This window comes from Canis lupus, chromosome 4 (genome assembly GCF_048164855.1).
Source record: "Canis lupus baileyi chromosome 4, mCanLup2.hap1, whole genome shotgun sequence".
Classification (NCBI taxonomy): Eukaryota; Metazoa; Chordata; class Mammalia; order Carnivora; family Canidae; genus Canis; species Canis lupus.
The window spans coordinates 12,707,749-12,724,753 of record NC_132841.1 but is presented as its reverse complement, the minus strand read 5'-3'; the positions used below and the strand labels follow the sequence as shown (position 1 = coordinate 12,724,753).

Sequence of the window (17,005 nt, the reverse complement as noted above, 5' to 3'; positions counted from 1 at the left end):
TTATCTTCGAAATTCAGATGCAGTATCTAAATTAAGAAAACTCCTACCACACAGTTTAAAAACACTTTGTTCCAAAGTTCACCTGCTTAATTCCTAAGATAGACAATAACCAGTTCCATTCAAGTTAAAACTTTGAAGATTCTTGTTTAAGTTCCTGACACATCAAATATTTGTTATTGGTATTTCTTAATCAAGAGCTCACCAAGTGACCAAGTCAGATGTTCATGGTGGTTGGTGTGAGAACTTCACTTGGTCACGGCCTTCCTGGTGATGGCTGTCAATAATTGACACAGCTTCTCTCTTGCATTTGTTCAGAAGCTCCGAAGGGGATCCTGGGACTGGGGCTGTGGCCACAAGGTGGAGGTAGTGGCCTGGCGTCTGAGAGAGGAAGGTCTGATCTCAGAGTCCATGGGGGAGAGGAAATGGGTTGTTGTACCATCTTAAGACTCCTTGGGGACTTTAGTAACTGAAACCCTTTAAAATGATGTCCAAGGCATACATTCTCACCAGGTTAATGACAGAGTGCACTCTCAGGGTTATTTCAGACCTCAGCCCTTTAAACAATGGATTTCCACAGTGGAATCTATGCACTGTAAAGCTCTATTCTGGAAATAAACCTCAGATCTGGGGTATGAAGTTCCTATTTTAATTAAGATGGATAAATTTATCATCATCCTGAAACTCCCCTCCCCCTCTCCCCCCCTTTGTTTTAGATATGTCCAGGGTGATTGAATGTTGGGGACCTTATTCTGTATTTTGTTTAACTATAAATAATTTTAGTAAGTGCTTTGGGGGAATTTGTTTTTGTTTTTGTTTTTTCCTCCCAGTAGAACCAAATCTCTTCTGTGTTTCCATGAATGTGGTCTGATCCTCTCTTCTGGTCATCTTGTGATTATCATCCATGTGATATGCTGTATGACACAGTCCATGTTACAGAATATATCCTATGTTATAGATCATTATCAAGACCAAAGGCATGTACTACATTATGTATTATAATGATTTGTATGTAGTACATGCCTATGCTCATTTATCTGACAATAAACCTATTTTTTAAACTGTAAGCCATTTGAAGTTAATTATCTCACGTGTCTTGCAGTATACCACTGCTTTGTTGGAAGAGTTTAAGTGTAGATTTGGCCAGGTAACTGGAGAGTGGTCATTTGTGTTTTGGAAGGATGTACGGTGTAGTGTTTAGGGATTGAGCACTGGATTCCAAAGGAACTGGATGTGAACCTGGTTCCTCTGCTTAGTACTCTAAGTCACTTTTTTTTTGATGATGGAGGTAGTAGCTTTATTGAGATAAATTCACATACCACAAAAATTATCCATTTAAAATGCACAGTTTATTGATTTTTAGTATATTACGAATTGTGTAACCATAAGCACCATCAATTTTAGAGCATTTTCATCACCTCAAAAAAGATACCTTGGGGATCCCTGGGTGGCTCAGTGGTTTAGGGTCTGCGTTCCGCCTGGGGCATGATCCTGGAGTCCCAGGATTGAGTCCCACATCAGGCTTCCTGCATGGAGCCTGCTTATCCCTCTGCCTGTGTCTCTGCCTCTCTCTATATATATCTTTCTTATTTAAATAAATAAAATCTTAAAAAAAAAAAGATACCTTATATCTGTCAGCTGCCACTCTGAATTTCCCGTTCCCTTTAAGCAGCTACTGTTCTGCTTCCTGTTTCTGTATTTGCCCATTCTGGATACTTCATAAAATTGGGATCCTATAGTATGTCATCTTTTGTGAATGATTTCTTTCACTTAGTAGAAGGGTTTTATCCATGTTGTAGTATGTAGTATGTATCAGTACTTCTTTTCCTGACTGAATAATGTTTCACTGCATGGGTATACCATATTTTGTGAATCCATTCATTATTTGATGGACATTTGGGTGTTTTAACCTTTTGGTTTTTACAAATAATGCTGCTCTGAACATTCATGTACATTTTTATAAAAAGGCTTAGGGAAAGATCATAAGCTGGGTTGGGGGAAGGGCACAGAGAGAGAGCAAAAGCAGACTCCAGGCTGAGTGTGGGGCCCATTGTGGGACTTGATCTCATGACCCTGAGATCGTGACCTGAGCTGAAACCAAGAGTCAGATGCTTAATGATTGAGTCACTCAGGTCACCCTTAGGTTCAGTTTTTCATGTGGCTATATGTTTTCATTTTTCTTGGGCACATATCTGGGAGTAAATTTGCTGGATTTTATGGTAACTCCATGTTTACATTTTAGGGAGATTGCTAGACTGTTTTTCTTTTTTCCTTTTTAAAGATTGATTTACTTAGTTTAGAGAGTGTGCCCAAGTGTGAGCTGGGGGAGGGGCAGAGGGAGAAAAGCTGACTCCATGCTGAGCATGGAGCTCACTGTGAGGCTCAATCCCAAGGCCCTAAGCCCATGACCTGAGCTGAAACCATGAGTCAGATGCTTAACTGACAGAGCCACCCAGGCACCCCTAGACTGTTTTTCAAAGTGGCTATACCATATTGATTATAGCCATCCTGGTAAATGTGGAGTGGTATCTCATTGTAGTTTTGATGCCTTCCGCCCGGGGCATGATGACTAATGATTTTGAGAATCTTTTAGGTACTACTTGGCCGTTTTTGTATCTTTCGTACAAATGTCTATTAAAGATCATATTATTACTGAATTGTAAGAGTTCCTTATATATTCTAGATGACAGTTCCCATATCAGATATATCATTTGCAATTCACATGCCAGGAGGCTCCCACTGTAGACTAGGATTAGTTTAGTCATCTTGACTTTCGTGTTGTTATGGGCTTTTTTTTTTTTTTTTTTTTAACTGATGGTCACTTCTTGCAAAACCCTTGTTTGAAAATTTTTGTTCAAACATGGTCATTGTTAGTCTCTTATTTGGTATTCACATTTTCTGAGGTGACAGTAAGAACATTTAGAACTTGGAATATTCTCTTAGTGTCAGGAAATCTTGACCTTGAATGTTTTCTGCCAACCAGGAAGGATTTTTCTTATTTCTCTGGAGAAGGATAACTAGTATTAAAAAGCAGGCAGCATTAGCTTATTTATTAAGTGAAGTTCAAGTCAGCTCTGTGGAGGGCCCTCTGTACACTTGGCATTGAAAACTGTGGGAAAAGAGGAAACAGTGGCCATAAGCAAGTGGACTAGAGAAAGTACAAGCAAGTGAAATGAATTAATAGAGAATTAGTCCCATAATTCAGCTAACACTTGCATCACGAACAGGATCACGTGGCACATATTGACGTCCTTTCTCTGTTGTCTAGCTGGCCCAGCGAGTGTGGTTTTCTCTTATGTTTGGAATGGGGGTGTCATCTTTTAGCTGAGATATCCCTGACTCCCCAAAAGCTGAGATCCCCTTGTCTAAAATTGGATTCAGAATTGGATGGTAATTTCATTCATTAGCATCGATTTATAACGACAGTATTAGCCCACATAGTTAAGGAAATTTCTTCCTTGGGTTCAAATCTTCCTTCAGTCTGAATAACCTGTATGGCACCAGGCAAGCAATCTGAGCTCTTTTGTGAAATAGACATAGACACCAATACCTAATTTGTAGCTTTGTTGAGAGGCTTACTCTTGCACCCTGCCTCTCCTCACACTTCACACATAGCCATGTTCTTTCATCCTTCCACTCAGAACTGTTCCAGTGTGGACTGCACAGCAAGAGAGATGTTAACATGGCAACCCAGGACACTGATGTTTTTGTAACCGTGTCTGTGACGGGCACGGGTTTTCCAAAACAATGTTTATTGTGCTTTGCACTGATTTTCTGTTGAATTTTGTTTTCATTTTTAACAAAATGTAGGTTACAACGGGCTGATTTTGCAGTCCCAGTAATGGTTCATAACCTGCAGTTGGAAAACCATGCTCTGCTGTGGGTAGTGCTTTCCTGCCCTGAGATCTCCCTGGATGTGTTTCTCCGACAGTTAGGGATGTGTGCCATCAAGTAGTTACAGGATGATCAGTACTTCTGTGTTACTGGGTACATTAAACAAAATGTTTCTTCCCTATAAATTTTCTAATAAGTTAAAGGAGGAAAGGCACAATGTCGACCTTACCACCATGTCCCTCTGACTCACATCTAGCAAGCCCTCCAGAAATTGTAGCTGCTGCCGTTACTAATAGAAGTTTCCACTTAATTTCTGTGGTACTTTGCCCTACCCATTTTCCAGGAAAGTGAGCATGCATACTCTGAGCCTCCAGTGTCTCCCAGCTTCCTTGACCTGGTCTCCTCAATTTATGAATCAGTATGTGCTCAGATGTCATCTGTCACCCAGCCCTTTTAGCTTTCTTCTGTGCTCACGCCACAGTGCGTTTGTATGGCATGTACCCTGTATCCATTCAGTTTGTTATGTGCCTGCTATCTGCACAAACTCTGCTAAGAAAGATGATGTTAGGTCCTTGGCCTCATGGAGCCTGGTCTCCTGGTCCAGGGAGACCAGTGAATCTGTGGACAGTGAGGAGGGATGCTGTGTGTGTGGCTGTGGTGCAGGGGACCAGTGACACCTCTGCAGTAACTTCCCCCCAACTCCCCAACCCCCCAGCCACAGAAGATTCCTTGAAGCTTCCTGGCACCTAAGGTTTAAGTATTTGTTGCTTGATACACCTGGTTGGATAGATCTAAGTCCAACCTTGTTGCAGGGAAGCAGGGATATGGGAGAGAAGACCTGGGAGAAAAGTGGGTGCAGGCACCACATGGAGCAGAGATGCTGTAAACAGAACAGAGCTGGCCAAGAAGGTGTGAAATTGAACCCGTCCTCTTTGTTCCTGGGCAAGGAAAGAGAAAGGTTGTGGCGGTCTGCATCCATGGTGCTTTTGAGGGTGTAAGCTGGTCTGTACAGGCAGCATTTTGCCAAAGGCAGCCACATGGCTGTATTAGGGCTCATAGAGACCTCAGTGCTAACTGGTGCTAGGTACTTCCCTTAAGCCTCCTGCCAATATCAGCTGACAGCAGACGCTTGACAAGACCTCAGCTTCAGGAGCATTGCAGAGGTGACACCCACTTATCCTGGGGTCTCTCACCATCTGTGACTGTTACAACTCACAAGGCTGGGGTTCAGAGTGATGTGAACTCTGAGTTTGTGGGTTTTTTTTTTTTTTTTTTTTGTATTTTGTTTATTTTTTTAGTGAAACAAGGAAACAGTATATTTTAAGGGCTATTGAAAAGAAATTTTTAGGTTTCTAGATCTTAGAACAATTGTTCTTAGTTAAGCATATAAGAAGGCCTTTCTGCCTTACCTGTGTGCCAGGTAATTTGTTCAAAATACAAACTTATTTCACATCTTTGGTTGGTCTTTTTAAATGCTGTGGAACAAGGTATTTTTAAAGTTCACAGGAAGAGTGGCCCTCCTGGGTTTGTTACAATTCCATTCATGCTACCAGCCACCCTTGGCAGGTTCTTGGCGTGGGTGGAATCTGCTGCAGGGGCTCTGGGGAGTCCCTGCTGGTGGCTGTGTGCCGTTTTTCCCAGAGGACAACAACCATATTACTTGAGGGCCCACTTCTATTAAGGAGATGAAATTTAGTGACCACTGCATACTTTGAAATTTTATTTCAAATGCTAATCTCAAATTATGGAAATCTTGGGAGTTTGTATTATAAACGTGATCCATTGCTCTTGCAAGAAAAATTGGAAAACAGAAGTACAAAAATGAAAAAAAAAAAAAAAAACCTAGACTACAGTCCACCCCCTATTCATATTTTTTCTTCATCTTTCACCTTTTCCTCTTTCTTCCACTGCCTTTTTTTAGCCATATTAAAGGGTATTATAATTTGTTGCCCTGCTCTTAATTTTTTTTTTTTTTAAAGAAAACATTGTAACCTATGCCTCCACATTGAGGCAAACTGCATCAGGGTACAGCCAGACATAATGATCATAGTAGATCCTAGAGTCAGCTTGGTGGCGATTTGATTGTAGCAAATCCTTGAGGATGTTTGGGTTGCTTAAGAAGCTTGGGTACAAGCATCTTACCTACTGCCTATTTGGGAAAGGTGGGAAAAAGCCTCAGAGCATAGTGGAAACATGAGTGGGATTTTGTGCCTTGGAAGTAGGCAAGCTAGGGACGATCCTCAGCATTCAAAGGAAGCTTTAGCAGGCTCTCTTTTCAGTTGATTGTTTTGTAATCCATAAGCTGTCAGGATGTCATGAAGCCAACTTGAGAGGTCCTGACTCCAGACCTGGGAAAGTATACTGAGCTCTTTCAGGGACACAGATAAGTAAGTCTCTCTACAGGATGTGGGGGGAAAAATCCCTCAGAATTCCTTCACTAGATCTCGTTTCAATTAAGTAGAAAATCTCACTGTGTTCCATCTTGTCAGACTTTATTTTGAAGCATCAGATAGCACTTGCCATGTGGATCAATTGGTGCAGATAATGTTACAGGGAAAACATCCAAAATGTGTTTTCTGTGTAACAAAAGAGACCCCTCATCACAGTTCAACAGTGTACGTTTCTGGTCATGCACTGGAGGTAAAGATTTTGCCTACAATAGGGCAGTAAAATCCAGAGATACTGTACTCAGACTTTCTAGTTGCTTGTGATTTTAAAATGCATGAAATCTGTTTCTTTATGACTAGAACAATAATTTGGTTGATGACTTAAGAAAGAACTTTTTCCTCCTTAGCTAAATATGCACAGCTAATGAATGGCCAAGTAAACCCAACATCTCTGTGTAAGGAAGTGGGATGGATGTGGTAATGATTTATCACAGAGACTTCATTTTGGAGAAAGCGTATCAAGAGAAGTGTCCCTAATGTTATTTTCTTAAAGAAGCTTATTTTAGATAATGGATTGGTGGAAACCCACTAGTGTGATAGTGTATCTGCAACATACACTTTGATAGGGCTTCTTTCCTATGGACTTCTCCATAGTGGCCTTGATGTAGCAAAAGAATGTGCACTCAGTTCCATTGATGGTACATATTTTGTAAAAGTCCCTTAGAATTATAAACCCACTATGCAAATATTCATAGTATTAGGCCAATGTTAAGTGATGAAAACTTAACTCCAGAAAAGAAACCATGTAAATCTGAGTATGGTTTTTTTTGTTTTTGTTTTTGTTTTTTACATAAAAGGCCTTAATTTCTCAACATCATTGAACAAAAGCAAATTTTTTTGAAGTGGTAAATGATGAAATAATGTCATTTACACATGTTAATATCGATGGGATATTAATATTGTCCTGAAATTATGTTCATTTCAAAGAACAAGTCTAAGTTTTAGAGGAGCACAGTCTGAGAAAAAATATGGAAACTATGGTAAAGAAGGTTGACTCTGGGTTATCTGGAAAATTCTGAGTACTTCAAATACCTAATACTTTATCCTCTGAGAATTTGTTGGCTTATTCTGGATTTTGTATGTGTAAATTAACCTCCTAAATTAATGGAGGTACTGATAAATTGTATTGGGAAATAGTTTTTAAAATTAGATATCTTTAAATTTTTTGTTACAAAAATAGTAAATGTTCATTAGAAAATTGGGTGGGGGAAGGAAAGGGCAGGAAGATCAATTATTACCAATATTCCTTTCACCCAAGGGGGAACCCTAATTAGCTTGCTATATAGTTCTTTATGATTTTTTTAGTATCTTTTTCCTTTTTCCTCTATCAGTATATCTCTGATACACATAGATAAATTTTTTGGTAAGTTTTTACTTCTTAGACTTGAAAGTGAGCATCCCTTCTCTTATTTTATATTATATTATATTATATTATATTATATTTATTATATTATATTATATTATATTATATTATATTATATTATATTATATTATATTATATTATATTATATTATATATTATTTTTATTGAGTGATAGTAAAGTTCCCCTTATCTTTTCTCTTGCTCTTCACTGACAAACTTCGTTGGCTCCTTCTGTGCTCAGTATTGCATGAGCAGTGATGACCTAGAACTTGGTTTTAGTTTTGAAACCAGCTGCAACTTGGTTAATCAGATAGGTACCTCAGGGCTTCTGCGGTCTGTGAACACCTGTCTCAACTCGTCTGTAACACAAATTGGCTGTTTGATTTCTTTAAAAAAATTTTTTTTTTCCAGAAGGCAAGGGTCAGATATTTTCCAGCCTAGGAGGAGAATTGTCAGGGCTGAGCAAAATTCCATTGCACCAGAAGAGGCACCGACTTTTGACCAAGCAGCTTCTGTCTCTGTTGCTTTTTTTTTTTTTTTAAGATTTTATTTATTTATTCATAAGAGACAATGAGAGAGAGGCAGAGAGTTAGGCAGAGGGAGAAGCAGACTTCCCACAGGGAGCCTGATGTGGACTTGATCCCAGAACCTCACCTCTGGATGATGACCTCTGACCAAAGGCAGATGCTAACTACTGAGCCACCCAGGTGGCCCTGTCTCTGTTTCTTTAATTTGTGAATAAGACTTTACCATAAGAACTATGATGCATTGTGCTCAGCTCTTTTCATGTCAGTTGCTCATGATCTATTTTAATAGCCCCCTCATGAATCCTGTTCTTTCCTATGGATATATAAAACCATAATTAACTCAAGATTTGTTGGCAAAGTAGGATGGGATGAGGTAAGATCTTTTATTGGCTCTACTCTTGTAGTAGAAACAAAAATTGTCTTATCCCATTTGGGCTGCTGGAACAATATAGATTGGCTTATAAGCAATAGAAATTTATTTTTCATTTCTCATGGTTCTGGAGGTTGGAATTCTAAGATCTGGGTGCCAATGTGATGGAGCTCTGCTGAGGACTCTCCTCCAGGCTGCAGACTGCTGACTTCTCCTTGTGTCCTATGTGGGGGAAAGCAGAAAGCCATAAGCTACAAGGTCTGTCATGACTCTTAGAAAGGACCTGAGTCCCATCACCACAAGGGATGCTGACCTCATGACATCAGCTAAACCTAATCACCTCCCAAAGGCTACATCTCTAAATTCCATCACTCTAGGGGTTAGGGCTTCAACATAGGGATTTTTTTCGGGGGGACACAGATATTCAACCATTGCAAAAATGTTGATTTTTCTGATTTAATTTAGTCATTTTCTAAATATCATGCTTTTATCTTCCCAGGTGTTTCTGTATCTCTAGGGTAACTACTTTGAACATCTAATGGTGTTACATAACAAATGGATAGGAAATTAGACTAAATTATTGATAGTCTTCAGATACTACCTAACCTGGAAGGGTGATTTGGGTGATTGTCATGTTAATCCCCAGCACTCACTTGTTTTCTTAGGATTTATGCCATTCTCTTAGGGAAAAAAAAAAATCTAGTAAACTAAGAGTTTGGTTAATATAGGTCTTTGAGGACTCTAATTTCTTTTTTAAGCATCGGTTGCTATCCTTGCGTCATCACCATCTAAATGCTCTCTACTGTGTGTCATAACAAACTTTGTGTCTGTATTCTGTTTTTATGGTAGCCCTTATTTCATGGGTTTTTCCCTCTCTTATATTATCTTGGATTAATTGTAAGGGGCTGCCTACCAAAACTTTTTAAGTCAGAGGTCTGGGGTTCAAAATATATTTTCCTGTAGAAGCAGAGCTTCAGAGTGGCTCAGTCAGTTAAGCTCCCAACTCTTGATTTCAGCTCAGGTCATGGTCTCAAGGTCCTGGGATTGAGCCTTTCATCAGGCTCTGCACTCAGTGGGGAGTCTGCTTGAGGATTCTCTCTCTGCCCCTCCCCTTGCTCACACACACACATACACATTTTCTCTCTCTCTCTCTCTAAAATAAATAAGTAAATCTTTTATTTACTTTTTAAAAGATTTTATTTATTTATTTATGAGAGACAGAGAGAGAGAGAGGCAGAGAGAGAAGCAGGCTCCATGCAGGGAGCCTGATGTGGGACTCAATCCCTGGACTTCAGGATCATGCCCTGTGCTGAAGGCAGGTGCTCAACCACTGAGCCACCCAGGCGTCCCAATAAGTAAACCTTTTTTGTTTTTTTTTAAATACACACACACACACACACACACACACACGAGATATACGTAGTGTATGTATGTATATGTATGTGTGTATATATATAGATATATATATGTTACCATTGGAAACAATACAGTTAGACTAAAACCTTTCAATGTAGGTTGAAAATATCTACTAAAACTTTCCAAAATTCCATGGTTGAGCATAGTAGTTAGGCTGAAGTTGTTGTCAGGGTTTTTTGGTCAACCATTTCTTTCTCACACCTCTGCCTCCACCCCAGTGTCTCAGTTCTCTTTAGACAGGAAAATGCTACAGGCAGAAAGAAGTGTAGTGGTCTTGGGAGTGACCTCTCAGCCGCCTCCCACCTTTTGCTTTTTTGGTGATGGGTCAGTATCTGTCCACTGAAAAGATAGAGCTAGGATGGGCTATGAAGTCAAATGAACCAGCTAGTTTTTATGCACTAAGTTTATCTACCGAAGTTTCTGCATTTATTTTTGGGAACGTAATAAGAACTCCTGGTCTGACATTAATTAACTTGCAATGGGAAGAAGAGCTACTGAAGAAGAGAAGAAAAAAAGAATTTGGCAGTCCATTGAACTGACTTAATTATAAAGCAGGCTTTCAAATGAATACTACACAAATCAGCAATATCCATTGGTGCTGTGTGCTTGTAGAATAAGCAGCTGGAAGGGACTTGGGTGCCTGGGTGGCTCAGTTGGTTGAGTGTCCAACTCAAGCCCCAAGTTGGGCTCTGCAGTCACTGTGGAGTCTGCTTGTTTTTCTCCTTCCCCCTCCTCCCCTCCACCTGTTGGCGCATGGCCTCTCTTGCTCTCTCAAATAAATAAATAAAATCTTTGGGGAAAAAAAGAAGGGGTTTGGGTTTGCCTGAGAATGTGACGTTGGTGATAGGTGTGTGGGTGCCTGTTGCACGAACACTGAATGAGAAGAGCCATTAGATATTATTAGGAAGGAATGAGGAGAGGGTGACAGAGACCAGCATGATGAAAGTCCTGTGTCACTGGACTGAATTTTCCATTGGCAAAAGTTGTCTTACTGCTCTGTAAACTCAACATAACGCTGTCAGATTTGAGGATTGTCTGATACCAGGATAGTGTAAGCATGGAAAATCTACTTCTGTCTGAGTCGGCAGAGCTGATGTGTATGCTTTGGCTCTAAATATAGAGGTTGTGGAATTAGGCAGGCAAGTGATGCAGGGGCAGCTCTGATAAAGAACTCAAGGGGGAATTAATCCTAATCATAATTGATCATAGTCCTAATGCCATTTTTTCCAGCTTTTTGCCCTTCAGTGTCAATGAGAAATCCTCAGTGATGCAGAAAAGTTGGGATTTTTCATTGTTTTAGTATGTATTTATTTTTAGAAAAGTCAAGATTTTTTTTTTTTAAGATTTTATTTATTTTATTCATGATAGACACACAGAGAGAGAGAAAGAGCGAGGCAGAGACACAGGCAGAGGGAGGAGCAGGCTCCATGCAGGGAGTCTGACGTGGGACTCCAGGATTACGCCCTGGGCGGAAGGCAGGCGCTTAAACCGCTGAGCCACCTGGCCTCCCCAAAAGTCAAGATTTTTGAAACTGAAAAATCAAGACAGGAAGCCCCATTCTTTCTAAGGCTAAAGATTAAATGGACTCCTATGGCAATGCCAGCCCGTGTAATGAAACCCCCACGTCTGAGCTGCTGAGCTGGGGTCTCCTGTGTTGATGGCTTCATGGAAATTAGTTAGTAAGCATTGATACAGCAGTGGTGCCACAGGAAGCCTTGGTTCACTGAATCTGGCAGCAAATTGATAGCTTGTAGCTCTACCAATGGTGCCACAAAGAACCTGGGATTCAAGTATGTTTACAGCCTGTTTCTCCTGCTCCTTTACCTGTGTTGGCATTGTCTCAGACTCTCTAAGCCACCCGCTCCCTGCTCTGCTGCTCCCAGGAATTATTGGCTTACAAACCGCAGCATAATTTACCCCAAATCCTACTTTTTCCTCAAGATCCATGTACTTGCTGGTTGGATAGGACCCAGCTCTTTCAGCCATCACAGTGACTGATCGCACTCCCATCTTAGTGGTATCACTTTGCCAGAATCACACCATGTCCCAGGCCGGTGTTCTCTCAGCCCTAAAATGAAAGCCTGGGCTTCAGTGGCTCTTTTGCTGCTCCAGGCTCTACAGATCTGTGCCTTGCTGAGCTCAGAGGTTTACTCAGAGTTCTGAAAGCTGCTCCAGAGTTTCTCCTCCTTGTTACAGGTAGGAGGTGTCTGAGGCTGCAAAAAGCATTTGTGCCATTAGTGTGCTCCTAGCTTCACTGCACAGCATGCTTCTGACTTGTTCTGAGTCCTGGCATCGTCCCCACCACTGTCCCCACCTCTATGCAGGGAAATATTGCCAAGCTGTATTTTCATTTGACCATTTGATCTTGGCATATTCACTGTTAGGAAGGTCTGCTTTGGTTGCCTTATAAGACTACAGTTTATATGTAGTAGTGGTCTCATCTTACTGTATATGCAGAGATTTTTCTTTTTAAAGATTTATTTATTTATCTTAGAAAACAGGGAAGGGGCAGAGGGAGAGAGAGGGAGAAGCAGACTCCCTGCTGAGCAAGGAGCCTGATGTGGGGCATGATCCCAGGACCCTGAGATTGTGACCTGAGTGGAAATCAAGAGCCAGCCACTTAACTGAGCCACCCAGGCACCCCATACAGGGATCTTTGGTCAGTGGGGAGCTTGCCTCTATGACCTGCTGAGAAAGTCAAAATAGCTGTGCAATCAAAAATAATTTGTTGACTCAGTGATTGAAAAGGTGAGTTGCTATTATAAGAGACAGCATAGGGGCAGTACCATAGCCTTTCTTTCTTAAAAAAAAAAAAAAAAAGAAAAAAATTCTGTTAAAATTATTTAATATCTCAGACATGCAGAGAAGTATCAAGAATGACGTAACACATTCCCTCTGCATGTTGCTGTGAAATTTATTGTACTTTGTCCCTTTTGCCAGCCCTCTTTTTCTTCATATCTCTTTCACTCTCTACCAAAGTATGTAATTTATTTCATTTACTGTCTTGAACCCCACTAAAATGTATCATAAGGGTAGAAAATTCTGACCTGGTTCCCTGCTACACCCCTATTTAGCCAGTGGCTGGCATTGTTCACAGTATTTGTGTATTGCCCAATATTGATTGATTTAATGAAGTTTCCCATTTCTGCTGCTCTTCATGAAGTAGAGTGCATTTTGGGGCTTACTTTACAACTGCATACTCCCCCCTGCCCCATCAAACCTTCCTTTTCCCTACCTCCTCAGGGGTAATTAGTATTGTGCATCCATTAATCAATATGTAGAATTGTCTTCAGGTATTGAGTTATTTATATAAATGGTAATATAAGCTTTCTGGTTTAACACGAACTCCATGCAGGCCTGGGGTCAGGGCACAAACCCAGAAAAGTCCTGGTATGAGTGGTAAGCCGAGTTCCCCCAAACACTCTTTAAGGAAGACTTTGCATGTGCCTTGAATAAATGCTGAAACAAGCAATGTGATTCATGTACCAGACAGCAATTAAGCTTTAACATCAAAGAATGAACCTGTCTCGGTTTTCTCAATTAAAGTTTAAGAACTAGATGCACTTAATGTGTCTGCCAGGAAATTGGCCATTTCTTTGCAGTTTTCTTCAGTAAGGGGGTCCTAACAGTCCAATCAAAAAAATCTCATTAACAAAGTTTAAATGGCTTGCTATTCTCAGTAAAACTTTTTTCCTTCCTTTAGTTGAGACGAGAGAAGATCGACCTTGAAAATACTTTGGAACAAGAACAAGAAGCACTAGTTAATCGTCTCTGGAAAAGGATGGACAAACTTGAAGCTGAGAAGCGGTTTGTTTAGTCTTCCTGTTCAGTGTGGGGGCGCATGCACTTCTGGGGTTTTTCTCTGGGTGTGGCTGATGAATAAGAAAGGGGTGTTTTAATTCCTTGGGTAATTTGCCAAACCAAAAAAAAAAAAGTGGAAAGCTTTTGACCTCTTCTCATTTTGGTCACCTCTTTATATTTCTCTCTTAGAGTCCCAGTAAAATTTCCTTTCATTTGGGGTGAAAGCTATGGGGAAATTAGTCAAGGTGCTGTTGTTCACCTTTAAAATGTTCGGGAAAGATAACTGCAACTTAACTTTTTACCTTACTGAACTGGCTTCCCCAGTCTTCTCACATGCTTAGATGTGTACCGTGTACAGTTAATATGACACATCTCTAAAAATGTACTTCATTGAGAAGGCTGAGATTTTAATAGGAAAATCTGTTAACTTTAAAACTTACTGTAAATAGCTGTCCATAGTTAAGGTTAGGAATCGTGCTAAATATATGTACATGGATGTGAAATGTCATTCAACAGCAAACATTTCTGGAACCTAATTTTTAAGTACTGCATATATTGGGGATGATGAAGCAGGACTTGAAGAATGTGGGATTCTGTATGTAGGATGTGTGTGTGTGGGTGTAGAAAGGGAATTTTTAAAAACGTTCATTAATCTACTTCACTAGGATCTTTTGTTTGCTAACCAGAGTCCTTTCGCCATCAGTATTTGGTTTGGATGAACATCCGTAAGTTATTTTGAGTTCATCTCTAAATTTGCAAAATATAGTCATATCACAGGCTTTAAGAAAAGTGAAAATTAGAGCTTTATCTCTAGGGAAATATTCAAGCTGTATGTAGTTGAGTCGGGTATGTTTTGCATTATGTAGTGGTACTAATAAATTGAATTATGAAAAGTTATTTAATAAAGGCAGGGACCATTACAATATTTAACAACCAATTTTCTCAACAAAGGCAGGCTTGAAGGTAATTCACAACTTGCATTTGTGCAGACTTAAAGGTAAAGAGTTAAAAGCCAAACCAAACCAAGACCCTAGCGGCTTATAAAAAGAGACATAGAGGTCCATAGCCAGTTTGTCTTCCTTTGCAGAACACAGCTGGAGGTTTTATATGTGTAAGTATCAAAGTATTGTGGTAAATGATATGAAATAATCATTCAGTCGGTGAAAAGTTGTTGAATATTCACATTCCTTATGCTCCAAACTAAAAATAATTGGCAGAGAAGTGGGACCACCAATTAACTAACCCAGTGATTATGATTTTGTTTTGTCCTCTTTTTACCTGTGCTGTGGCCATAAGCAAAGGGCCTTCAGCCTGGTTTGCCGTGCCTTCAGGATTGTTTTTTTCAGGAGGGAATTTTAGAAGTGGAGTCTATATGGTGTCACCTTCCAAGGGGGGATCCTGGTACATAATTTGGAAGTTTTTTTTTTTTAAAGATTTTTATTTATTTATTCCTAGAGGCAGAGAGAGAGAGAGAGAGAGAGGTAGAGACACAGGCAGAGGGAGAAGCAGGCTCCATGCAGGGAGCCCGACGTGGGACTCGATCCCGGGCCTCCAGGATCACACCCCAGGCTGCAGGCAGCGCTAAACCGCTGCGCCACAGGCGTTGCCCTAATTTGGAAGTTTGACCAGAAAATGTCGAGAGTGAAATTTCTTAAGTATCTGTTCCCTCAAACAAGGTAGCGAGCATTTAGTCAGCAGATAATTCTGAGCGCCTACTGTATGCCAGGCATAGTAATCGGAAGCAAATGTTGGGAGACTTTTCCACTAATGCTTAATTACCAGTGGTCATTTAAAAGAAAAAGAAGAGGGTGGATCCTTCAGCTTTGCCCTCTGCCCTAGACCTGGATACCAGGAAAGGGAGACCAGAAGTACGTATAAAATAGGCAGAGTCTGAATTCGACAGCCCCATGAATTCCGGTGATTCACAGGAGCTTGCTATTAAAACAAACTCTCCTGCTAGTATGTGGTTTTGTCTTCTAAGGCAAACTGTGTTTCATTGTTGGAATTTTTCTTTCCACGGAAGAATCCTGCAGGAGAAGTTAGACCAGCCGGTCTCTGCTCCTCCGTCGCCTAGAGACATCTCCATGGAGATAGACTCTCCAGAAAACATGATGCGCCACATCAGGTTCTTAAAGAATGAAGTGGAGAGGCTGAAGAAGCAGCTGAGAGCCGCTCAGCTACAGCGTATGTAGCCTCTGGTTTCACTGGTCTTCTGTGTACAGAATTAATCTGTTTACCAAGCGCAGGGTTTACTAGTATTTACCATTGAACTTGCGTAAATCAGATCCATACTGTACTTCATTACCAGTACATATGTATAGGCATCTTTCTATCATCCTGGAATCAATTATTTTTGAAAGTATTATATAGTAGTGTCGACAAGCAAATAGTTTAGAATACTTCTAGAAAAGCAAATAATTTCAGGAGGGTTCAGAATCGGGTACTATATTCTCCCTGTGTTTATCTCTAAGATTGTAGGAACAAATGTGCTTTCAGGGAATTAAGGCAGAGAATAGAGTGTTTATCGTTCTTACTACTAAATTTTAGCATCAGCTGACATTTGTTCATCACACTTGAAGAAGAAATGCTTTTAAAATGTATACTTATTGTTTGGGTAAATGTCAAGATGTTGAGTTGGGAATCAAAAGAACTAGATTTCTGAACGCTTGATTAGGTCACTGTGCATTTACTTGGGTTTTTCCTGTTCCTGCTTTCAGGCTGCTCAGATGCATTTGAATAGATAGTGCAGGGGAAGAGGGGTTCTCCCTCTCACCCCTGACCCCCAACCACCCATTTTTCACAGTTACACGTTTTTTAAAAATCTATTCTCCCAGGTACACGTATGTGTCTATGTAAACTTATTTTATACAAAAAGCAGGAGAATGAACACACTCTTCTGTATTTTTCTGTTTTTACTTTCTATATCTTGTCAGTTTTTCCTTACCAATACATACAGAGAGCTGTCTGATTCCCTTTTTTTTTTTTTTTTTTTTTTTTTTTTTTTTTTTTTTTTTTTTTTTTTTTTTGATTCCCTTTTTAAAAGCTGCTTAGTATTAGGTTGAATGGATACCTCTTACCCACAGTTTCACTTTCAACAGTGTCAGTTACCTGTGGTCACCTGCAGTGGGAGACTGGTGATCCTCCTGACCTACCGTCAGAGGGTCAGTAGTGATGATATGTCACCAACGACTGTGCCGTTCCCCTCACTTCATCTCCTTACATAGGCATTTTATCATGTCATCTCATCACAA

At 40.2% G+C, this 17,005-nt stretch overlaps 1 protein-coding gene across 3 annotated transcripts in view; it reads left to right on the top strand.

The window, feature by feature from the left end:
* Positions 1-17,005, top strand: part of CCDC6 (coiled-coil domain containing 6) — a 111,278-nt gene that overhangs the window by 69,528 nt on the left and 24,745 nt on the right. For all 3 annotated transcript variants that reach the window (XM_072823181.1, XM_072823180.1, XM_072823182.1), the window contains exons 4-5: positions 13,657-13,760; positions 15,778-15,938. In XM_072823181.1, coding sequence (XP_072679282.1) covers positions 13,657-13,760; positions 15,778-15,938 — 265 coding nt within the window. The remainder of the gene's footprint in view (positions 1-13,656; positions 13,761-15,777; positions 15,939-17,005) is intronic.